Below are 25,075 nucleotides of genomic sequence, written 5' to 3' on the forward strand. Positions count from 1 at the left end.
TTCAAGCCCCTCCTTTACCTGCCCCCTACCATATATATTGTCAGGTGGATATAGCCTAGCAGCTGGTAACTATGCCCATCGGCTGAAAGTTACCTACCCCTGCTATAGTATGCTATCTGTCTGGTGTGGTTTCTCCCAGCATAGCTCTAACATGAATTCACAGAGGGCTCTTAATGGCATGTGAGGACTGGGTTACTCTATTCAAAAGCTGATACTACTAGTTAATAGTTGGTTCCACAAAGGATGACAGCAAAAGCAGCAAGTTGGTCTACTTAAATTAGACAATTTAGAAAGTATACTTGAAGTAACTTTCAAAAGCTGGGGTGAGATCTAGCATAGCATGAACAGTTGTTTGCACATCCTTCCAAATCTGCAAAGGGTAGGGGAACAAGATACCGTACTTTTCTCTCTATAACACGCACATTTTTCTCCTAAAAAGTAAGGGGAAATGTCTGTGCATGTTATTGAGCGAATGTGTGGTCCCTGGAGCCGACTGGCCCGAGCGCAGGGGCAAAAATCAGATTGCGTGGAGGCGGGAAGGCTGGAGAGAGGAAGCTGCCGCTTTCCTGCACTCTGCCTCAGGGTCTTACTGCCCACCCTCTTCTGTTTTTGGTTGCTGTGTTTGCTCAAACGCAACAAAGAGCAGGGAAATCCCCTGCCCTCCTGGCAAGCAGAGGGGAAAGGAAAGGATCGTGTCCTTCCTTCTAATTCCTTCCTAGTCACACTGCGTGCAGGCTCCAGCCCACCCGGCTCAGGTTCTGTAGTCTAGGAGCGCAGCCGACAGCCACCACCACCTCCTCTCCGTGCTCCAGTGCTGCTGCTGCTGCGTCCAGCATTCTAGGGACTCGCAGGCAGCCGGAAAACATGCAGGTGGGAGAGAGAGAGGGGGCTGGCTTGGGTGGGTGGGGGAAAACTTTTGCCTTCCTTTCCTCCCTCCCGTTAAACCCCTCTCCTGCACTGTTAGCCAGCTGCTTCTCCGCACACCTCTCGTGCTCCTTGTCCCTTCTGTGTTTTTCCTTCCCTCCCCACTTAAAACGTGGTTACAAAGCACGGATCCACATGGATCCTCAGGATCTTGAAATTGGGTCACCCCAAATTCACCATCAGATCACATAGCATGTCCATGGCTACAGCCTGCACCAAAAAAATCACGCACCCACTGTTGCCTGGGGCCACAATGGTGCAAAAACATGGTTACAAAGCACAGATCCACATGGATTCTCAGGATTTTTGCATTGGGCTACCCCAAACTCACCATCAAATCACATGTCTGTGGCCACAGCATGAAGCGCAAAAATGATACATCCACTGTTTCATTCTGATTTTTTCTTTTCTTTTCCTCCTCTAAAAACTATGTGCATGTTATGGTCAGGTGCGTGTTATAGAGCGAAAAATATGGTAAACTGTAAATCCTGTTGCACAAGAAAGTGGACACAACTGGATGTTGCACCTAACATTTGCTATTATACCTTTACAAAGGATTGCTCAGGAACCTCATAAACACTGAGGAAAATGTTTGCATAAAAGTGATATACTGGCAAGGTACTACCTCCCAAACTTTTCTTGACTGATATAAAGTTTCCCTAAAAAATAGCCAGAGCTGCATACCTTGAGCAACTGTGATCATTTGCTTCCACATTAAAAAGCAGCTGAAAATTTAAAAAATTGAACAAAGCTATATTGTAAGGATTCCCAAGCTACACTAGTGTGAGTAATCTGCTCTCTCACAACTGATAACATTGTGGCTGAACTTTAGCACCACACTACAACAGAGCAGTTGGTTCTATAGGGTATCCTTTTTAGTAAATCCTGTCCTCCTGAAGAGCTGTACCAGAAAAAGGAGACAACAGATTCCCCCCTCCTCCATTGTCAACGGCTTCGGTTAAAAATCCCAATTCATGGCAGTCATGGTTCAAACATCTCTTTGGGAAGAGGAATTCCTATTAAGGGTGTGTGTTAAATACAACAACTTTTAGGAAATGTTCGAAAACACACCACACTGGGTTAGTGTCATTTACAGGTGTATTTTAAAGTTAAATGAAATAAAAATAAATTGCCTCTTAATATTTGTAAATATAGTAAGAAAGTTGAAAAAGCCTTTATTGTAACAGATTTGCAACTAGAGGAAAAGACAGGCACAAGGGAACCAGGTTGGGGAAATTCCCACTGTAAAACAAGCTGAATTGTTATCGTTAGAAGTTGGCTAGCTATCCAATTTAAGACTTGGCTAACCATTACATTATGTTTTCCAACTTGAGCCAGCTATCTGTCCTGGGCTATAACCCCAAGCACAATGACTGGAAAGCAAGTTCCACAATTCAACAGAACCTGCTTCTAAGCGTAATTTGGCTCAACAATGTATGACACTGAAAATGTCTGAGCAGTTAATGTGCACATTTTGCAAAACACATCCAACCCCCAGTGTTAATAAAAGTAGTACCTTGTTGTTTTACAACTCCAACAGCTGTACAATATTTACATTATCCCCACAAGTATAACTGTGCAAACTTAACTGGTTGTACATTAAGTGCTTTCTCAGAAGTTGATCTGCCAAGTTATTTATAAGCTAGCAACTTTCTTCAGAACCAGCGTGCCTTTTTAAATACGCAGTGACACTTGAATGCATCATCTGCACTCCCATTTTGTTATTTCACCTCAAAGTTGCAAAAGACCAATGAACAGTTCAGTTTTTATTCATCATAATGCAAAGATAACAAAAATTTGTCCACATCCATTCCAGCAGGAAATGCGATTGGTAGCTTCTTCTGCTGAAAAAGGAAAAAAAGACAACCATTTAGGCAAACGAGATCTAGGTGCTTAGTTCCACAGAACTCAACACAAAAACATGTTTATCTGTATAAAATACTATAACCATGAGTGGGATCTCCTGTCTTTTTCAAAAGTAGCTTGTACAGTTCTTTGGGATTATGCAGGCCTACACTTACAGTAGGGAAACGGGTGGCGCTGTGGTGTAAACCACTGAGCCTAGGGCTTGCCGATCGGAAGGTTGGCAGTTCGAATCGCTGCGATGGAGTGAGCTCCTGTTGTTCGGTCCCAGCTCCTGCCCACCTAGCAGTTTGAAAGCACGTCAAAGTGCAAGTAGATAAATAGGTACCGCTTCGGTGGGAAGGTAAACGGTGTTTCCATGCGCTGCTCTGGTTCGCCAGAAGTGGCTTAGTCATGCTGGCCACATGACTCTGAAGCTGTTTGCGGACAAACGCCAGCTCCCTCAGCCTATAGAGCGAGATGAGCGCCGAAACCCCAGAGTCGTTGGTGACTGGACCTAAGGGTCAGGGGTACCTTTACCTTTTACATTTATAGTATTGGGCTGCTTTCCACCCACCACTTTTTGGGCATTAAATAAATTAAAAACCATGATCACTCTGCGTCCTGCCCAAAAGGCAAAATAAACCTTTGGAACAAACCATCCCTGACCCATAACATTTAAATGTTCTGCATCAACACCTATTGAGATTCTTCCCCAATCTAATTTTGTTTACTTCTCAAGTCTATATATATATGTAGTCCAACAGTGGACATAAGCTTAAATGTAGTCAACTGGTGAGTGTACCAAAACTTCATAGCTATAAAAAAATAAAAATCATACAAGTTGCAATACCTGCAGTCTCTTACAACTACAGCAGGCCAATACAGGCTAGCTTGCAAACATTGGTTAAGCAAGCAACTGTGTTCCTAAAGATTCATTAAGACAAGCTCTAAAGATGGGGAGATGTCTCCTCAGCCAAAGATTTCTTCTGAAAAGTTGTGACAAGTAAAAAATGAAGGAACCGTTTCCATTAGTTTAGGAATGCCAATGTGAGCTTGAGAAAAGGCATATTACAGGATACATTATGATGTTTCCTATTCTGGGCCATTTAGCTAGACAATGGGATTAAAAGCTTTTAACTCTTCTTCTGCCTGTAGGTGCTGTGCTAGAAAAGAAACAGTACCATGCAATTATGTTTGAAAGGACTAGTTTACTTACCTTCACTTTCTTCTTTTTTATTGGCACTGTAAAGTTCTGCATATCTTTTTTACTGGCAGTCCGGGCATTCCTCTCACATTCAACCATGTCTTCTGGTTTCCTTTTTTTTGCACTTCTCAAAGACCTAAACTGTTGCGTATTGTCTTTAAGAGGTGTAGTGGTACTAGTCCTTGCAATGGCTGCTCGTGAAAGTATCATTAAAGTGTGGGCAGCCATACTAACACTGTTTTCACTGCCTGTTTCACTAGCTGGGCTACAGGCTGGCAAGTCAGGAGTAGCTGGAGGGACCATGATCCTTGGTGTTGTACTGTCTTCACTATACCGTCTACACGTGGGCGTCCTTATTATATCAAAGGTATCCTCAGAGTGTCTATCGCCAGTTCCTGAAGGTGTGCGTGGTACTGGCAAATCCACATTTTCAGGAAGTTTACTAGCGGGGCTTTGCCTCTGAATGTCATGCAGCATTTCCACAGCTTGTTTAGTTAATGGACTGGTCAAACAATGGGCTTGGTTGGCAGACCTGTTTTGGTCTTTTTTTGGCTCCTTTGAAGGTAAAGCTGCTGAAATTTTGCAATTTGCATTTGACTGCAGCCCCTGCTTTTTAGTCAGTTCCTGAGCAGAGGAGCTGTTCTTCTCATTATGAAGGCTAACGTTCTGTTGGCCGTTTGAGAGAGTCGCCACCTCCTGGTTTTTGGGGGGTTTGTCAACAGTCCTTTCCAATTCGTTCTCTTTATTTGCCGTCTGTTTTCTTAACACATCCGATGCCAATCCTGGACCTGAATGTCTCTTCTCAGATTGGGTGTCCTTTGCAGTCAAGTTTCTGCTAGTAATATCAGGCTTACATAAAATCCTAGGCAAAGTTCTCTCTCGCTCCCTCTTGCAGGACTGAGTTTTAGCAGTTGAAAGCACAGCGCTGGGAGAATTCCCAGAGCATAAAGGGTTTTCACTCCTTTCTTTCTGTGATGCTGGAATACTTCCTACTGGAGCAGCCAGAGTGTTGTCAAAGCAAAGCACTCTCCTATGGCTTTCATTCTGTTTGGAAGCGGAACTTAGGGTGTCGAGAGCAACTGTCTCCAGCTTCTTTTTCAGTTCTGCACAAACATTCTTGTCTGAGTTTGCATTTCTGAATGGGGGAAAAGGGTAGGGATTATCTGACAATTCTGTCATGAAATTTCTATTTTCAATTATTTTGGTATCTTTTTAAAAGCTATTGCTGAAGGCTATAAACTCAGCCATGTCAGTAGCAGAGAGTACCAAACAAGTTGGTTTAAGGGGACATCCCCACCTTCAGTTTAAAAATCTTGAATAGCTCAACTTTTGCTTTACTGAAATAACAAAAGGGTGAAGAGAAACAGAACACCCTCCATGCACGTAAAAATAAATAAATAAAAAAGCACATAATTAATTTTAAAGGTTTTCCAGTTGTGAACTTTACCCGTCACAAAACATGTAAAATTTGCTGAATGTACACAAAACCACCTCGGGCCTTAAAAACTTAGGACCGTTTCATTGTAAAGGAAGGCTAAGCTCTAGAGGTGCCTCCTTGTCCAAATCCCAGAAAAGTTTTTTGTCTAAAGAACAAGACCCTGGAGGCAACTAATAGGGAGAAGATATACCCACTTTAACTACCCAATAAAGTTTCTTAACCCTCATTTAAACATTCATGTTAAAATACATGTTTGCCACTATTTTTAAAACGAAATTCTTTGAACAAATGGAAAGTAACAGCTGCAAGAAAGTTTCTACTCCCTATCAGTTGCTATAAGCCAAAATTTCAAAGGCTACTAAGGAACAATGTAGAAAACAGTCCAAACCACTCAAGTGAAAAAATATAATGTGTGAAGTTAGTGATCACTATTATGTTTGCCAGCAGCTCCCATGATTGCAATGCCTAAACATTATCACTGCAAATGGCAGAAATAACTATGGACTGCTCATAGATTTTACCATGCGAGTGCCTTCCCAGAAATGTTGAGAACTGTGAAAAAAACCCCACATTTTATGGAATGCAACTTAGAATCATAGAATCATAGAGTTGGAAGAGACCACAAGGGCCATCGAGCCCAACCCCCTGCCAAGCAGGAAACACCATTAACTGACCATTAACTGACCTTTGTGCACGAGAAGCAGGACGATTTATAGGCTCAGATCCACTGGGTACCAACTTTCCTACAACATTTGTTTAAAAATCAAACTGTTAATTAATAGAAACAAGTCTGGATTTTTAAAAAAATTAACAGCATCTAAAGAAGCATACTCTAGGTTTCAAATAAGTTCATATGGAAGAAAAAGACAAGTCAAACATTATATACAGTCTGCTACAATAGTTTCTACCTGCAGAACTGAGTACCTTGGGCTGCTGAGGAAGGAATCAGATTTGAGCTGGTAGCCTATGAATTCTTCCCATGCTAGAAATAGACTTCCCTTCCTTCAGCTACATCACTAACTCACCTGCATTTGTCTTGTTTCTTGGGATCCTCTGAGATTTAGGAGGGAGAGGTAGTTTAGGAACACTACCACCCAAAGAAGTCTGTACTGGCATGTGCAGAACCTTGGAAAAAGTGAAAGCAGGACAATGAAGGTTTCTCACAAGATTTTCCAATTCAAGAATGACAGTATGGAAATTTAGCAGCAGCATTTTACCTGACGGGAAGGATCTGAGAATGTATGTCCATTTTGCCCCATTAAAGATACAGGAATCATTCCCACCATTCCTTGCAAAACAGGTTGTACTGGAGATGCGATTATGATGGCAGAACCTGAAAATCAAAGGACTCATGTGAGCAAGCTGTTAGTACTTACTCAGAGAGTCTCTCTCACTCTTTGTGTCAATGATCCAATGTTAGAGAATGGTCCAAAAGCAAATGGCACTGTTCTACCAGCAAGCCTAAGTGTGTATGACCCTGTAAGCTACCTGGAAGGCAGACTCCCTGGGAACCCTATATAAGCAGCTATAAGCTCTTTAAAGAAAGAGCAGTAAATAGCTCTAACCACATTATTGCTACTAAGCTGAGATATCTTGCTATGAAGAACACCATCCTATATATACAGCAGGTTGCAGACAGCAAGTTCTTTAAAGCAAAGGGCTAAAACAGAAATATGTTCTTCTGCATGGGAGTGACCCAGCCTTTGCTAGGTACACAGCTATAGGGAGGAAGTAATGTCTGACACGTTGCCTGCATTCACATCTATTTTAGCAAGTATTTGTGTGGCAGATGAACAATAAGGCAAGAAAAGAAGCAAAGAAACCCCTGCGACTGTCCTGACATTGGAACAAATGCAGAAGCCCTTGTTTTGTGTATGTGTTCCTAAGAAAACAGGCTTCCCCAATGCATTTCAATTCCAGGAAGGGCTCCTTTGTTTTGCTTTCTCCCATCTCAACATATTGGTTAGGTGCTCCAGTCTAGAGCTTCAAACAATAACTCGGGGGGATGTGCAAGGCAACCATCAACTTAATGTCTTATAGCACAGGGTAACCAGTGTAGTGCCCTCCAGATGTTGTGGACAGGAGCTCTCATCATCCACGATCACTGATCATGCAACCCAGTAGGTATCCTAAGGGTGAGGCAACTGTTAGTATACTGCTCTTAGTTCTCATTCCATTTTTAGAACAAACTTCAAGCCAGAATACAGCTTTCACTCCAGACTAGTTATGTGAGCTCCAGAAACAAATAGTGAGATCCAGAAACAAAGAAATCTCAGCCTCTAACCCAAAGGGGCAGCTTTCTTAAATCGACTTTTCTTCGTATTTGAATGCATGCGCATACCACTCAAGATCCTTGGTACTTAATTCTAAAGAAGCAAATATGTCAATTTACTTGCCACCCACTGATTTTTGACTTGTCACAAGTTAAGCACAAATTCCATAGTGCTAAATGGGTATTAAATCCATGGAATCAAGGTTTAGATATTACTGGCCACAGGAACCATTTGAAAGTAAACCATACAATGAAACTCTTCTGCTTCTATTATGGGAAACTGGATTATTTTGAAATCAGCTGCATGATTTTTGCATCTGGCTACCATAAACACATTTTATAAGTTACCTACAAGTGAAGAGCAATGTAATATGTAAGTTCTAACTCATTTAAATAGTAAAGCAACAAACTTATGACCAAAACCAGTATAAACTTCAGTTACGGTTTTAAACCAATAGTTACCCTGTGAAAAGTTTGGCGACATTGGCGGGTTCATGGCAAACAAGTTGCTTGTTCTAGGAGGAGTCCGTAACTGCTGTGGTGTTGGAACCTGTGATGCAAGAGATGCTGAACTGCCAGGCAACATAACCAAGTTTGAGGGAGTAACGTTTGTATTTAAAGCTGGCTCAGTCATACAGGTGGCAATATAGACACCATTGGAGTTGCTGTAAGATGTGTTTGTGGCTGGCATCAGCTGTATAAATCCCCCATCCTTGGCAATGCTGGACGTCCCAGCAATGGAAAAAACACACTCCTCATTTGATATGTTGAGTGTACTCGCGACAGAGTCTTGAGGTCTGAGCACAAGAAGATTCTGTTCTACCAAAGCTGAATCCCCAGTTCTTTCAACCTCTTCCGAAGCTATGCATCTGGCTGGTCCCGTTAGCTTGGCTGGTGATTTAGCTGGCGAGGACAGGATTATAGTCGGCAAGTTTTCTCCAGCGATGCTGGAAACTGCATTGTTCAGCTCGGCATCTGCTGAAATGAATGTGTCATCGCTGATAATGATTTTTAAGGAAACTACGCTGGAGGGATCTACATCTGTGGCTTGACTACTAGAGGAAACACTGCCTGATTCTTTGTTCCCTGGACTTGATTTTCCCACTGGTTCTGGAGGAGGAGAGCAACACGCAGCAGATGTGGTGGGGTTGCTATCAGTAGATCTCTCTGAACGCCCCTCATTATCAGAAGACTGAAATAAGCTATCTGCATCTGATTTTGTGGAAGATGATGGCTCTTGCATTTCTATCTGTGAGGTTTCAGAGCCTTCCAATTTCTGGTTTTGAGGTTTTGAACAAAGTTCTTGGTGCATAGGCTGATCATCTGAATGAAGGCTGTTGGATGTATCCACAACTTCAAGCTGGAGATCTACAGCGTTTGGATCAGATGCATTCGCTACAAATGCTGCAGCAGAATCAGACTCAATGTTATCCTGGTTTTGACAATCAGAGGTAGCATGACTGTCTGGGTTTTGCTGGCCAGGTACAGGAAGTTCAGCTGGCTGTCCCATTATGTGCTCTAGATTTTTATTTGTTTCTGCTGAATGGCTAGAGTTAGCTGCAATAGTTCCTTTCAGCATTTCATTTCGGGCAGCTCTCAGAGGGGATAGCAATTTTGCATTTGTCCTTTCCGCTAGTATATTATTCGACAATGAACAACTCTCTGCTCCTCCAGACAGTGAGATATGCATCACACCCAACTGATCATACTGCAAATGAGGCAAGTTTTGAAGATCTTGACATAAGAGGTCTTTATCAGTTCTACCGTCTCTTGCTGCTGTTCCTTGTTTGCTGCAAGAGCCTACACTGTGTCCACTGAACTCTGGGTCAGAGACATGATTCTGCTCAGATTCAAAGACTGTATTGTGCTTGGTTCTCTGGCTAGCCATTCCCATTTCTACAGGGTCACTTTCACTCCTCACTTTAGAGTCCCTGGGAAATTTCTCAACTCCTACATTTTGCATCTCCAGGTGTTCTTCCAAGGTGACTTCACTACCACTGCAACCAGCCTTTGGAACATGTGCTTCTTTTGAATGATCTTCTGTGTATGACAGAGTTACTTGGGAATTATCACCTGCAACAGATCAACACAGTTTCACTACAATCTAGTGTTGTAGGACACCCTATGCCAGAATAATGTTACAAAAATAGATTACACCACTTTTGTGTAAAACACATTGTAAAACCTCCATGGAGATACTAAAAAATTTGCACTGGCCTCTTAAGAACCATGTCATTGTTTTGCCCTCCCTTTATCCAGGGAGGACCATTATCCAGCATCTGAAACTCTCCCCTTTAGAAGAAAATCCCCAGCAACCCCACCCTTCTATGTACAGATGAGTATTTTATTAGAAAATATTTGATTGTTGTGTCTTAAGTGACTGGAAGTCGTTTAAAATATCATAAGCATAAGTTCAAGGAGTAATAGAACCATCTGGTTTTAAAGTTTCTCATCTATTTTTTTCCCTAACTTCTCAGTGCAGTAGTAATGGTAGTTATTGTTTGGGGTAGCTATTATTGTTTGGGGATATCTTGCCTTCTGAATTTACAAAGCTGTATCTAATGGATTCAAGTTATAAGAAAGGAGATTTCAACTAAAGAACTTTCTGACAGTAAGAGATGTTTGACCATGGAAGAGACTCCCTCAAGAGGTGGTGGACTCCACTTCCTCGGAGATTTTTAAGCAGAGGTTGGATGGTCATCAGTCATGTATGATCTAGTTGGGATTCCTGCATTGCAGGGGGTTGGACTAGATGACCCTCAGGCTCCCTTCCAACTCTATGCTTCTATGATAACAGCTAGGAAGCTGATTTTGTCTAATACAATATATGAGTCTAGTTTAAAGACAGGGAAACAATTTGTAATCCATTTACATTATCATAGTACTATGAAGGTCATCAGCTTCACTGAAATCCATGGTGCTACAAAAATATATGGGACGTAACACACGCAAGTGCCATATGAAATAAGTTCATTAAGCCCACCCTGGTCTTTCGCCTCCAAGACAGGTCAATTCTAAAAGCAGGTTAGTATACCTTCACCTCTATTTTCACTCATTCAGGCTGTAGCATTGCTTTAGCACTTATGTATCCCACCAAGAGCATGACTGGACTCCACCCACGACCCATGAGGTGTTGGAGAAAGACATATTGGGCTGAAAGAGAGATGGCTATAGTGGAACTAGAATACTCTCTAAAAGAAAGAGTGGGCTGGTCTCTGCACACCACAATGTAGACCTGTGATCTGCATAATTTCCATCTTGCTGGTAATGGTTTGCAGCAATAAACAGAAGCATACATAAACTAATTTAGGATAGTATTGGGGAGTTACTTTAACCCATGTACTTAAATCTAGTTTTGTGCTACTGACTTGTAATCAGAATGGCATTTGAGCTCCAAAGCCAACAGTTGGCATTAGCTGTCATTCTAAGCTGATTTACGGAAAGGAGAGAAGGGGACAAAGTTACCTTGGTTAGAAGTCAAAGCAGCTGTTATCATTAGGCTATGTAAAGAACAACAAGGCTCACCTTATCAAAAGAAGACGGAAGTCTCGAAGAAACTCAAATGTCAATTAAGCAACTTGCAGCCCAGCCCTTTGGATGTTTATCTAGAAGTTAGTCCCACCCATTTCAATAGGATTCACTTCCTACTTTGTGCACACAGGACTGCAGTAACAGTAATTTTAACATGTCCACAATTGCACATCTCAAATCTCCCAGTCTTTAATAGTGTTTTATCATTTGTGCAGGGTTGACAATTAACATTCTAGGCCCTGGAACAAAAGGACATTCTACAAGTATTGAATATAACTGGAAAGCTTTGAAGAAGTGCTTACTGATTTCCTTTGTTGCAATAAAACTTTCAAGTGCTCCTAGGCTTTCTTCGTCCACTAAGATTGCATTCTCTAGTCCTCCATTCTGAGTGGAAATACTGTGAGAAGCATTTCTTCCACCCTTAGCTTTACCTGTTTTAAAAGAAATGGAAAAAATAAACTGGAAGGGTACTAATATTTGATTCAATGCACAAATTATACCTAACATATATTCCTTAATCAGGTATGTTTTTCTGTTTCCACTAAATCAATCATCCATAAAAGTATTTTGGGCAATCGTGGAAGAGCAAAAGTTATAAATATTGATTCCAAATATTTGTACTACTTGGGATTTAACAAACTAGATATGAACTGTAGACCACGCATTCACGGAGTCCTCTGTGAGCATGTCTGGCACCTGGTGTGCATCAGTTACAGACAGCTACAGAAACGCTGAAGTGCTATACCCATAAATACTTTACAACAAATATGCCAAGTTCCTACAATACTCCTAAGTGGTGATAACTGACTTCTCAACATATGAAACTGGCCAGAACATAGGACAGTAGCCAATGCTCGCTCTACTCAGAATAGACCCACTGAAATTAAACCAGACCACCCCTTAGCCTTTCATTAGAAAGTAATCAAAGTGATAACTAACCCGCACCAAAATCAAATATATCGAAGAGTCCTTGAAATGCTGGATCTGACTCTGTTTGCTCCAGAATCTCCTGGATGGCTTCTTCGGTCATGTGAATCTCACCCTGCTATGTAGGTGATATAAAAATAATCCACAAATAAGTTAGAAGATGTAAACTGTTCTCTCTAGATGTAAAATGTATGTTGAAAGGTAACATAGGAAGAAAACCTTTTTGAAAAATGAGAAGGAATTTATAAAATAAACCTGACCTCAATGGTAGAAGCTGAAGTGACACCAACCATCTTGACTGCACTTGTTTCTACTATAGTTCCAAAAGGTGTCAAGGGAAATATATACACACAAATTGGGATCAGCAACAAATCAGTAGTGCAGAATACTCCCAATTCAGGGTTCTACCCAGCCAGCCATACTCTTTCCCTGGGTACTCCATTCCCATCTGCCCCACTCTTAAATATAGTTTTCCCATTCACTCTGCCTCAACTGATAGCCAGCAAGCTCTCTGTGCCCTCAAAGAATGCTCAGTCCTCACTGGGCTGTTTGGGTTCTTCTTCCCCAAGTTTTTCAATTTTTGGAAACCATGGAGTTTCTCTAAGCCCATAGATATTGCCCCAGATGTGTGCAGATGGTTGTGTTTTGGCTACAAACATATCCATATTCAGACAATCAAGCTTGCTATTAGTGCACAAGATTCGTATGCTAGACTGCTTAACTGTCCTTTGTGTTGTTTCCCTTTAAGATGGTTCTGAAACTTCAGTCAGTACAAAATACAGTGGCTCAGTAGTTGGAAACGTTGTATAAAAATATTTGAAATAATTTTCATTACAAAACTACATCAACCTCAGTTTCTGTATCCGACATTAGTCATACTGAGTAGGACAGCTGAAATTAATGTGTATTATTAATTTATAGGCATTAATTTCAAACAGTCTACTCTTAAGTAGAATGTAGTTGGGTACCACTCAGTTTGTAAATAAAATTCACTTAACAGATCATGTAGACCAGGCACCCCCAACCTGCGGCCCTCCAGATGTTTTGGCCTACAACTCCCATGATCCCTAGCCAACAGGACCAATGGTCAGGGATGATGGGAATTGTAGTCCCAAACATCTGGAGGGCCAAAGGTTGGGGATGCCTGGTGTAGACATAGCAACCAAAACCATGATTTTAAGCACAACCAAGAACTTCTTTAGGAGAAGTCCTACTGATTGATAGTCACAAAGGATGGTAACTGTGCTATCGTACAGCTCTCATTAATTTCAATCAGGTTCAGGGTAATAATATTCCCAGTTAACTGTGCCTCAGTTACTTGTAAGGTCTGCACAACTTGCAAGCCACCAAGATAAAATGTGGAGCATCAGCAACATACTGTGGCCTGCTTTGGCCTTGCTAACACCCCTGGTTTTGCAGTCCCATGAGGACAGCAAAAGAAGGTGGTTTATCAAGCCCTGATGGCTGTCATACACGGCTGGTGGTCTGCAGCTTGGCTAAGTGGGTGACAAGTAATGCAGTCTGCTTTAAAGTAAGAAATGTGGGCTGATTCTTTAACGATTTGGTGTGCTTTTTCACTTACAAATGCATGGCAGGCATCAAATACATTTTATATATGAGTGTGCATTAGGTCTTGGAACCTTACCTGAAGACCAAGGAATTCATCAATTGAGGACTCTTGTATTGTCAGGCCACTGTCTGCCTGTTTTGCTGTCTGAGAAATATTGCCATCACTGGAACAGACAGTTACAAAGAATTAGCAGGCTTCCAAAATAATTTACAGATTTGGAACAGGAGGTGTCAAGAAAGTTCTTTTACCTGCCCAAGAATTTGTTAATGTTTTCAGCTAGCTTCTCCTGAAGACATTTGTTGCTCAGAATTTTCTCTCTGGCATTTTCAATAATCATTTGCTAGAAAACAAATTTGAAGCAGTCCAAAATTACTAAAAAAGATAAGAAAAACTGATTCTACCAGCACTATTAAGTAACACCCCACCCCCTTATCCAGAGGTGCCTCCTTCATTGAATGTTTAGTTAAGATTCCTGCATTGCAGGGAGTTGGACTAGATGATCCTCAGGATTTTTTATGATTCTTTTATTATAGCAATTCTAAATTGCTCTCATGTCTCCAAACCAATCTTAAGAGGAGCAAGATTTAAGTCCTATTTATACTTTATATACTATTATATACTTTATGCACGTTTATTATGTGCATTCAGGGCCAGCCTAGCCATGAGGCAAGGTAAGGTGACCGCCTCATGCAGCAGGGTCCACTGGAACAGCAGATCCCGATGTCAATCTTTCTTCCACCCCTTGTTCCCAATACAATTCTTCCCTGACCTCTTCTTCTCTTGTGAGGAGGGAGGTACCATTTTGGTGTCTGCCTCAGGTGCCAAAATCTCTTGGGCTGGCCCTTATACATTCATATGTGTGTACAGACATAGAGACTACATGTCATACATCTAAACCTTTCTGGATTAAATTTAAAAGTTGGCCCAGAAACACCATTATAAGCTATACCAAAAAGGGACACACTCTGGAAAGTCTTTAAAAATGCCTTATTACCTGAATTTTTCATAGCAATAAATGAAGCTGGAATTGCAATAACAAACTACAAGGGTGTGGGGAAGGAGAAACAAAAGGCGAGTAGAAAAAAGAAAGTAAATGCTGTTCTGCAGTTTTTTTTAAAAGGCTTACTGGAAGGTCACCCTCTATAAGTTCTAGCTGTTCACTTCCTTCTTCCATGGGTGAGCTTTCTTCTTCCACCACTGCAGTGCCCCGTAAATCACAATTGGATAATTGTGATCCCGATGATAAAATGCTTTTTTTCTTCTGGAAGTCACTGAAGTATTTCAGAAGTTTAAAGAAATGAGAAAGGCATAAATTTAGGAAATTTACTGCAACTCATGTTGTAAATCTTATCTATTCATTCCTCCAGCTCTTTGCTCAGAGGAACTTAGTGGCCTTAAACGAGATCAACACCTGTTAAGAGTACTTGCCGCATAACCTAATGGTTTATAGTCTGTAGACACAAGGTTAACTATGCAATCCTATACATGTCTATGCAGAAGTAAGTCCCATTGAGTTCAATGGGGCTTACTCCCAGGTAAGTGAGCACAACTATGCAGCCCTGTGGTTGAGGGCAGAAATGAGGGAAGTGGGGGACTTCTGGGTTGGCGCCATCGCCGAATGGCGGACTCCCTCCGAAACTGCAGAAATGGAACACTATTTTGTCTACAGAGGTCTATACACTAAAGGAGACAATAGATTTATCTATTGAAGAATGGAAGGGACTTGACGTAATGTTTTGTTCCTGAATAACAAAACCTCTGCAGAGGAATTAGAAGCTTTTTGGAATTAGAACATTTGTGCAGGAGAGCAGGAAAAAAAAAAAAGAGGAGGAGAGAGAACAACAAGAACAACAAGAATAACAAGAATTGGACAAAGTTGGAAGATAGACTCCTTCCAAGATTGGACATTCGAAACCAAAGATGATTAAAGGACGGCAAAGACTATTAAAAAGACGGCAAAGCGGACTGGTGAAGGACTATGGCTTAGATGTGGGAGCTCCAGGATGACAGTAGACATTGACGGACATTGGGAACGCAACCGGGAAAGGGGGGAGGGAAATTTGGAATCCAAAGGGTGTTAAATTACATTTTATTCTTTTTTCTATTTTTTATGTTAATCTGTATTGCATATTAAAGAGGGGAACTCGTGGTAGGGAACAGGTCGATTTTAGGGGATGGGAAAACATTTTTTAAATTGGGTTAATGATAATAATTTTAAAACTTGGGGTAAGAATTTGCTGAACCTATTTGAAAGAATTGGAATACAAGAGGGGGAGGGGAGGGGAAGTCCTGGGAAGATGCCAATGAAAATAAGGTTTTAAATTTGGATGTTCTTCTTTTTCTGTTGTATTTGAAAATCTTTAATAAATATTATTAAAAAAAAAAAAAAGAAATGAGGGAAGTGACTTCAAATGAATTCATACAGAAGGGAATAGTAAAAAGGAGCAGGGTGAACACACTGTTGTAAATAGAGGATTAGGTGCCCTTCAAAACATAAACAAGATTCATAAATTATAATACACATTAGCCAAAAATTAGCAGTTACCCTTTTCTTTTCCCGGGAGACACCATGCTCGAGTGAAGCTTCCGTTCTTGGGGTGCAGAAACCAAGTTTGCAGTATCTCCTGCTTTAAAAAGAAAAAATGAGTGAGACAAATGTTGCTTCTGATTAAGATTTTTTTAGGCTACCAAACATTTTCTGTTGCCAATAGGAAAGGCAATGACAAATGACAACAGGCAATTGAAATACGGTAGACATTTCCCTCTTCTCTCTTTTTAAACAAAATATTTTCCCCATTTTATTTCTTTATCGTCCTCCACATGTGTTTCAAGGCAATTTACAGAAACAATACCTGAAAAGGTTTTTTAAGCAGTACAAAAAACAAGTAAAGATGGGTTTTAAAACTATCGATAATGAACACCTAAGACAGACCTTTTCATCTGAGTGGAAAAGCTTGTTGAAACAAAAATATATTTAACTGATCAGCAGGTACAAGCAGTGGGTGCCTGTCTTATCTCAGCAGTAATGGTATTCCACACAACAAAGGAGCAGCTGCACTGAAAACCCTGCTAGGGGTTACTATGGAGTGGGATTCAGTTATTTTAGGAATGTCAAGGAGAAACTCTCATGTAGAAGAACATAGTGACCTACTGGGTGTAAAATCAATAAGATGATCTCTCAAATAACCAGGTCATGAGGATGTTTTGTTGTGTTTTCAGGGAAAACTATAGATTCTAACACATTTCCCAGGTTTAGTGCCAGAAAGCCAGTTTCATTGCTTTCAGTTCACCTGGCTCTTTCAGCATATCCATTCTAACCACTCTCTCACAAACATACACAAATGGAAAACAAAGGACCAGTAACAACTGGGGGGCAAAGGAGGAACAACCCAGGGTGGAGGAGCAGAAAAAAACCAAAGCCCTGCCAGGTTCACACTGCTAGAGTAGAAAGTGGGGTGGGGTGGCGGTATTGTTTTTAAATGGTTTTCTTTTCCACTGGTCTCAGCGAAAAGGAAAAGAAGGACGCTAGCTTATAGGGATAATGCGTATCCTCTGATTCATCCCCAGAAGACATCTTTTTTGTCTTCTTCATTGTTGGGACAGGAATAGTTGCAGAGGTTTCTGCAACTGATAGGAGAACTCCTCTTTAGGCAGAACCTCCTGCTTCACCTGACAGGTATCTGAAAGTGGGGAGGGAGATCTGCTAAACAAGAGGTGGGGAGCCATTTTCAACCCAAGGCCATGTTCCCTTCTGGGCAACATTCAGGTGGCCACATTTCAGTAGTGGAGCAACACAAGTGAATTTTATTCCTTTGTACAGTAAGCTAGTTTCTTCACACTCACACAGCCCTCTCTATCTTCCATCTAGATAAACTAAAGACATTAGCAGAGTTCGAGGACCTATTCCAGACAGGAATAAACACCTAAAGAGGCTGTGAAGCTGGGTTGTGGATCAGGATGGTGTGTGGACTGGGGAGAGTCCCATAGGCCAGATAGGGAGGCCTGGAGGTCAAGCATGAGGTACCCCAACACTGTGCTAAACTGTGCAACCCCTGGGACACCCTCCCAAGGACCACAGAATTGAGTATTCAAACTTACTGTTAATAATGCTTTCTTGTACTTGCAACTGGGGTGCCGATGAAGAACCTGATCTTGTCTGGGCCATAACTGGGATTACAGTTGGTTTAAGAATAACTGGTGTGGCTGCCATCGGAGCAGAATTCAGTTGTCCTGGCTGGTGAGCTACAGAGGACCCTGAATTTGAGGGAAGTGATTGTGGAATACATCTCTGCTTTTTCATATCTGCAATTGCACTTCTTGTGCGGCCTAGAAAAAGACATAAAATAAAAGGAGATTGGAGCCCATCTCAACAGACTGTTAGTTTCTTAAGCTGTGCCTTTACTACTTTGAGAGCTGAATTGTGGCACTGCAGTAAAACCAAATGTTCCTTCACCCCAAAGTAATTTTGAACCAAATCAGGAACGCAGTTAGTTTTGTTGCTAAATAGATTTGGTGTCAACTACTGAAAGAGGCAGCCAGCTGCTTGCTGGCACTACTATGGAATCACACACAAGATTCAGGAGTGTTGACACATGCTACAAGGGAAAAGAGTTTGTCCACATTCCAGGATTATGGAGTCCAAGAGCTGATTTAAACGGCAGAAATAACACATGGTATTTTCCTGGATCACTTCCAGATCAGGACAATTGTTGTTTCCCTACTTCCAATCACTCTGAACTAGTACAGTCTGTTGGGTGGGTGATGAAGAAAACAAAACTCTCAATGCTTACTTCAGAAATACAAGATAAAGGAGGATTTCCAGCTTTAATACACCACAAAAATATTAAGCTCTGCCTCTATGGGCCAAATCCATCACATTTACACTGTCAAATGTTAACAGTTCTACTATATTTCAGAAAATTTCTTATTACAATAAGATTGCAATTCTAAGTATACTATGATGTACAAGTCATACTGAAATGAATTCGACCGATTTCCAGTCGATTTCCACTTGGACTGGGAAAAGTTGCAAGGTTTTAGAGGGGTGAATTAAGATTACATAAAAGAGATGTTTTCTGATACATACCCCGTTGATGAGCACAAAATGCACTAGAATTCTGCATGCTCCTGCAACAATCAAATTGCCAAGTGAAATTAGAATTCAATATACAAGTGTAAGGGAAACTTGGTTTCATATGGACTAGTGAGACAATAGTTACATGGACATTTAGATTAGGGATTAAAGCAATGGGGGGTGGGGATCAAAATTAAACATGAATTAAAATTTTGTTATCAGTAACATATTTCTATGGTAAAATGAACAATTTTCAAATACACCATCACCATGATTAACATTTTGTAGTAAATAAGCTTGGTTTTATTTTGGAAGTATTATATATGTGCTTTGGGGTTGGTTGGTTGCAGAAGTGGCTGCTTACACAGTATGGGGTTCCCACCAAACCTCCTATTTGGTAGGAGTTTCCCACCAAACCTCCTATTTGAATTCAGCCAACCTGGCTGAGCCTGCAGGGTGAGGCTTTGGGAGTGGGCCTGACTGCAGCAGTTTTCACTGTGGTCCACTCCCAGCTCATAAAAGGCGGCTGAAGCTTTCCTCGGCACCATATCTGTCATTCTGATCAGACAAAGCTTTAAAACATCAGCATGCTACGTCTAACAACCTACAAGCATCAGTGTGATAAAATCAGTACAAAAACACCAAGATGTCACCAAAATGCAACTGTAGTAAGTACCGTGTTTTTCGCTCTTTAAGACGCACTTTTTCCCTCCTAAAAAGGGGAAATGTGTGTGCATCTTATGGAGCGAATGCAGGCTTCGCGGGGCTATCCCAGAAGCCAGAACAGCTAGAGGGAGCGCTGCGCAGCACTCCCTCTAGCTGTTCTGGCTTCTAACTTAGCCATGCGAAGCCTCCGCAGGGCATGGGGAGCCTTCATCCTGCTGCCCTGTGGAGGCTTCGCGGGGCTATCCCAGGCTTTTGTGAGAGGTGGGGGAAGGGACAAAGCGCAAGGCTCTGTCCCTTCCCCCACCTCCCACAAAAGCACCCAAGAGCCACGCTTCCTTTAAAGAGCCGCATCACTGATGGGCTGCCCTTCTCCCTCCTCAGGGAAAAGCCTGCACTCCTCATGGCTCATGAAAGGGAGTGCTGAGCAGAGCCTGGGATGCATACAGGCTCTGCTCAGCGCTCCCTTTAAAGAATTATTTTTTTCTTGCATTCCCCCTCTAAAATATAGGTGCGTCTTATGGAGCGAAAAATACGGTATATATGAGGAATGTAGCCCTATAATAAGATGACAAAGGTTCCCTGTGACATGCAGACTAGTATTTGCTTTCAATACAAATTACCTGATTTGAGAAAGTGTGTAGTCCAACTTCTTCCATAAAGACGACATCATTGCTGGAACATCATTTGTTGCTTCTTTAAAGAAACACATCAGACAAAACTTGTGTTAAATGTGAAAAGGACTGGTTGATCTATGAATCAACTGGAAAGACTACACAATCAAGAGATCATGATTCTAATTTCTTTAAAAATGGCACTGCTGCTTTAGCATGAAGAGGAACATTTTAGGTGTCTAGATGTACAGGTGGGGTGTGTAAGAAAATGTCGCACTGTTGAAAAATCCTGCTAAGGGTTCCAGCCAGTCATGCAAACTTCAAGTATACTCTATTCCATTCCTCCTTCCCCCAGCAACAGCCAGTCAGCTCTGACCCTGCTCAGTCCCCACTGGGCTAGTTTTGTTTTTCCTCTTCCTTTGCAGTTTCTTGGTCCCTTCTTTCTGCTGTTGAGTGGCTGGCTGGTGTTAAGTTTTTTGTTTATTCCTCCTGCTCTTTTGTTTTCATTGGTGACTTTTTTAAAAATTCTAAACTAATTTTAAGCAACCTTGAATTTATTTTATTTAAAAAGATAATTGTATTTAATAATTTATGTACTCTGTCCTGACGTCACCGAGTAGAGTGTGGATTATAAATCTAAAGAAAACATATTGCACAATATAACCCCCACTAATGGAGAAAATAGACAAATCTATAACTTGTATCTTCCAATCCCAACACCCCTTCTTACCTTTCGATTTCATTGTGATATACTCATTCAGGATGGTGATTAAGTTTTTCCCAAAGAGAGACTGAAGAAAAAAAGGAAAAGAACAGCATTCAACTACACAACTTCCAGCAACAACATACTGGAAATGTCTTAACTATCCAAAGCACAATGGTTATGGATGCCGTTTGGACTCAAGCAATCAATTTTCATGTGGACTCCAAAGCTCACCATGCAGTGGAGGGGTATTTATTGTTAGATAAATGATTTGCAGTCACGGGATTGTTGTCTTTCACATGACGGTATATGTTTTGACTCCACAGAGTGGGAAGCGACGGAGACAGGATGTTTGTGTTACTGTGTTCCGTGAAGTGCGACTGTTCCCCTTTGTTCTTTCTCTTTGCTTTCTGATGCTAGAGAGAGAGGGAGCCATGTTGCAGTGCTCTGTGTGTGTTTATATGTAAATAGATTAGCCAAAATGCTGAGTTGCTGAGGTCTGTCACGTGAACTGCACAGACTCTGCAGATCCCTAAGGGTCCCGGTATGTGTGGGCATCAGTCGCTGTGATGTTGGGGCAGAAGAAAGCTTTTGAAGCTCCCAAACGATCGACCAGGAGGGAGGGAACATGCCAATCAGGCGTGTGTCTCTACCAGGGTCCTACTCGAGTGTAGGGTGAGCTCCTAACATTTATTACCGGAATCAACCTTAAGTTGAAATATTCATTATGCAGAACTATCTTGGAAAATAGAAAGCTCAGGGGCTGATCAAAACTTACAGCCACCTTTCTCACAAATATGTACTCACCAGTAAACAAGCTGGAACAAAGCCTTCCCCAGTACAGTGCTCTGCGTATTCTTTTAAATCTGAGCTTTCTAGTATAAATGCCCGACATGTGGCTAAAAGCTTTTCTTGTTGTAAATAACCTGTAACAGACAAAATATTTTCTGACCCTTTGTGCCAATATGAACAAGGAAAGAAGTTAAAGCCAATGATATTATACTTAAACTCATATATTTATCATGAAAAGGAGTCTAGCCTGGTTTATATGGAATGTTCTTTTACAAGGCAATCCTGCACACACTTACTTGCGAGAAAATCTCATTGAATACAGTGGGACTTTCTTCTGAGCAGATAAATTTAGGATTGCCGTATTATGATACCATTTCAAAACCAGCAACAACAACAGCTAGAAACACTTCCTGAAGAAAGCCAAGAAATATTTTCAGAAATTCAGTGATTTAAAGTTCAGAGTTATAAAATACCATATTGAATGTAATGCGCACGTTTTTTGGCCAAATCACTTCACGAAAATTAGGGTGCACATTAGATTTGATGGCGCCAGCAAATCCTTTTTTGGTTTCAAGGTTTCGAAAATTGAGGTGCGCAATAGATTCACATAAATATGGTATGAACGAGGATGCAACCCATGATAAGATTGCTAATATATATTTTTATATTGTTATTTGTGCCTTTATTACCAAACTGGAAACATGACCCATGTAACAAAGAAACAGCGTGGACATTGCTTTTCCTGTTGTTCTGTTTATGCACGGTGTAGTGGGAACAAATATGTGCAGCTTCACTTTACATGTCTGATCCACTTGGCACACACAAACATAACATTTGAATGTATACACATAAAAGGATACATTTAAACACATGTGGCTTGAACTAATATTCAACTTACAATGTGGAAAGCAACCATGTGATGCCAGCCCATTATGCACTTTATTAAAGTACATGTAGGTGTCTGGTGATGTTGAAGATGGGACACATGCAACTCGTGGGTAGCAAAGCATGATTTCACTCAAGCAAACCCAGGTGGGTGGACAAGGAGAAGATTGATCCCAGTCTGCATCAAAGCTTGGTTTGTAGTGGGGAACCCTAATTACAATGCAATGCATTCAAGATTTAGGATTTGACAAAACCAGAACTCTTCTTTGGGGTGATGTGAAATCTATAGCAAGATGTGAGCAAGTGCTCCCTTACTGAGAGCAATTGTGACTTTTTCCTGTGTTTTTGTCTTCATGTGGACTTCAGAGAATCACTCTGTAAGGTACGATTAAAGAAAACAAAACCATCTGCTATTAAACAATTATGTAAACAGCTTTATCTATTTTTAATAATTAAATTTAAATTTAATGGGAATATAAACAAGAATTTAACTGACAACAAAGTTCATAGAAGCTGGTTATATTTTCTTGCTTGTAAAAACTACTAATAGCAGTTCCTCTCTTGCTCGCTATAAATTGAATTTATGCAAATAAAATAGTTTCCTGCCCTCCTTATGAACAATAGCAGTTGGTGGGGCGGCACACATAGGGCAACACTGCTCATTTGCCTTCTGAACCCAAAGCATCACTGCCAGTTCCTGAGAGGAAGAGGATTCCAACTAAAGAAAGGACATTCCAACTAAGCATCAGGAAGAACTTTCTGGTGGTTAGAGCTGTTAAAAACTGGAACGAACTCTCTTGGAAGATGGTGGGCCTGCTTTCCTTGGAGGTTTTTAAGCAGAGGTTGGATGGCCATCTGTCATGGAAGCTTTAGATGAGATTCCTGCATTGCACCAATTTGACTTGTTGATCCTCAGCATTTCTTTCAACTTTCCAATTCAATGATTCAACTCCCTTATCTGGGAACTAGACATTAAATCCAGGATGCCACTGCAATTCTACTCATGCATACTAGGAAGTAAGTTCCACCTTATTTGGTGGAGCATTTGCATCTTATTCAGTTGAGTATTTCCAGCTAACCATGCATAAGATTGTAGTCCAGTTAGGATGGGGGCAGCCCTTTGTACATGTATATAGAAGTATAAAGATAAAGGTACCCCTGACCATTAGGTCCAGTCACGGATGACTCTAGGGTTGCGGCACTCATCTCGCTCTATAGGCCAAGGGGGCCAGCGTTTGTCCGCAGACAACTTCCGGGTTATGTGGCCAGAATGATTAAGCTGCTTCTGGTGAACTAGAGCAGTGTACGGAAATGCTGTTTACCTTCCTGCCGGAGCAGTACCTATTTATCTACTTGTACTTGATGTGCTTTCGAACTGCTAGGTGGGCAGGAACTGGGATGGAACAGCGGGAGCTCACCCCATTGCAGGGATTCGAACTGCCGACCTTCTGATCAGCAGGCCCTAGCCTCACAATGCCGTGCACAGACTGACATTTCACTTATGACAGCTACTGCTATATTTTTACAACATGGATAGAATAGGCCACTACCTAATATATCCTTAACCAAAGAACCACCAAGTAGGAAAAGCCAAAATAGCAAGCTACAAAAATCACCCTTCTTCCTTCTCTCCCCACAACACACACACAGCCATCTTGTGATTCTAAGCCATTTCGGGAGCCATGTTAGCAAGAAAAGAAAGGGGGAATAAAAGGTGGGCGGCTGGGAGAGCATCATATATATATATGTAACAAATAAGTAATAAACAACGCCTTAGCCCGTGACCCTAGCGGAAGAAGACGGGCTACGGTGGAGTAAAGCAATAAACAAAATTAACCGCGCTTTAGCTTTTAGATCCGTGGAGGACGGCTAGGGTGAAGTACAAAAATAACGATCGACAATATTTCTACTTTTAGGGCAGGCTATGGAATAGTAAATAAAGAACAGCAATTTGTGCAGGAGAGGGAGCAAAGCTTTTCACAACATAACACAACAGTGTGGCGGCGGGGGCGATGAATTAGGAGTTGGGGCGTCGCGGGCGTGTCCCTCTTCTGCTTTGGAAACGACGGGAGATGCGAGGGGCGCCCTTGGCCTGCCCTTCTCGGAGGCCCCCAGAAACACGCACAGACACACACCGCGGGGCCAGGAGCAAAAAGAGGGGCCCGTTTCCCCCGGAAGCCCCCTCAGGAGAGGAACCCTTCGCTCGCGCTTACCTAGCACCAGGCGGGCCACGTCGGAGGGCAGTAACATGGTGAGGGGGGCTGAGGGAGGGACGGGGAGGGGTCCGCTCCCTTCCCGCCCCAGCGGGGCAGCGGCGGCAGCAACTCCCAGAAAAGGCGGTTATCCGCGCTCCCCTTTCTCTCCGCGCCCAAAACCTCTCCACAACAGCATCAGCAGCCGTCAGCCTCCGTCCCGCCCACCGACTTCCGGCAGCAGGAGCGAAAACAGGAGCTTTTCCGCTTCCGGCGGCGGCGGGGGGGGTAGGAGTAGGAGTTAGGAGGGGCGGGATTAGAACGCGAGTGGGATGGAAAGCACCACGTCGATTGGTGATGAGCGTGGAGCAGCCACGCCTCCCCGCGTTCGTCGGAGCGCGAGGGCAGCTGCGCGCGCAAGAAGCGAGAAGCCCGCGCTGT

The 25,075-nt window shown here is 41.9% G+C and overlaps 1 protein-coding gene and 1 long non-coding RNA gene across 6 annotated transcripts; one reads left to right on the forward strand and one right to left on the reverse strand.

Moving 5' to 3' along the window:
* Nucleotides 1-2,677: 2,677 nt before the first annotated feature.
* NPAT (nuclear protein, coactivator of histone transcription) lies at nucleotides 2,678-24,864 on the reverse strand. Of its 5 annotated transcripts, none has more exons than XM_081860068.1 (18): nucleotides 24,656-24,864; nucleotides 21,573-21,691; nucleotides 20,793-20,853; nucleotides 20,072-20,144; nucleotides 18,798-18,838; nucleotides 17,810-18,037; nucleotides 16,257-16,335; nucleotides 14,838-14,982; nucleotides 13,960-14,051; nucleotides 13,787-13,874; nucleotides 12,154-12,259; nucleotides 11,517-11,645; nucleotides 8,146-9,756; nucleotides 6,629-6,744; nucleotides 6,437-6,536; nucleotides 6,097-6,154; nucleotides 3,986-5,108; nucleotides 2,678-2,768 (listed from the first exon to the last, which is right to left on the reverse strand). In XM_081860068.1, exons 1-18 carry the CDS (start codon nucleotides 24,690-24,692, stop codon nucleotides 2,691-2,693), a joined length of 4,284 nt encoding a protein of 1,427 aa, XP_081716194.1. In that variant the 5' UTR covers nucleotides 24,693-24,864; the 3' UTR covers nucleotides 2,678-2,690. The 5 variants fall into 5 exon arrangements, with proteins under 5 accessions (XP_081716194.1, XP_081716196.1, XP_081716195.1 ...); XM_081860070.1 differs by having other exon boundaries at nucleotides 12,160-12,259; nucleotides 16,257-16,338; XM_081860069.1 differs by having other exon boundaries at nucleotides 2,678-2,765; nucleotides 16,257-16,338.
* LOC309341432 lies at nucleotides 9,764-11,555 on the forward strand. Its single transcript, XR_014156334.1, has 2 exons — nucleotides 9,764-10,012; nucleotides 11,430-11,555. It is a non-coding gene; the product is annotated as an uncharacterized lncRNA (long non-coding RNA).
* Nucleotides 24,865-25,075: the final 211 nt, after the last annotated feature.

Source organism: Podarcis erhardii (assembly GCF_964252035.2).
Source record: "Podarcis erhardii genome assembly, chromosome: 4".
Classification (NCBI taxonomy): Eukaryota; Metazoa; Chordata; class Lepidosauria; order Squamata; family Lacertidae; genus Podarcis; species Podarcis erhardii.

What these genes read in the sequence shown, in the direction of transcription:
- NPAT (XM_081860067.1), bottom strand. Translation starts at nt 24,692, where the DNA reads ATGTTACTGCCCTCCGACGTGGCCCGCCTGGTGCTAG. An exon ending in ATTTTGTGCTCATCAACGGG is followed by an intron (nt 18,038 to 18,797) that starts GTATGTATCAGA and finishes GTCTTTTTCTAG; the next exon opens with GCCGCACAAGAAGTGCAATT. An exon ending in TCTCCCGGGAAAAGAAAAGG is followed by an intron (nt 14,983 to 16,256) that starts GTAACTGCTAAT and finishes GAAATACTTCAG; the next exon opens with TGACTTCCAGAAGAAAAAAA.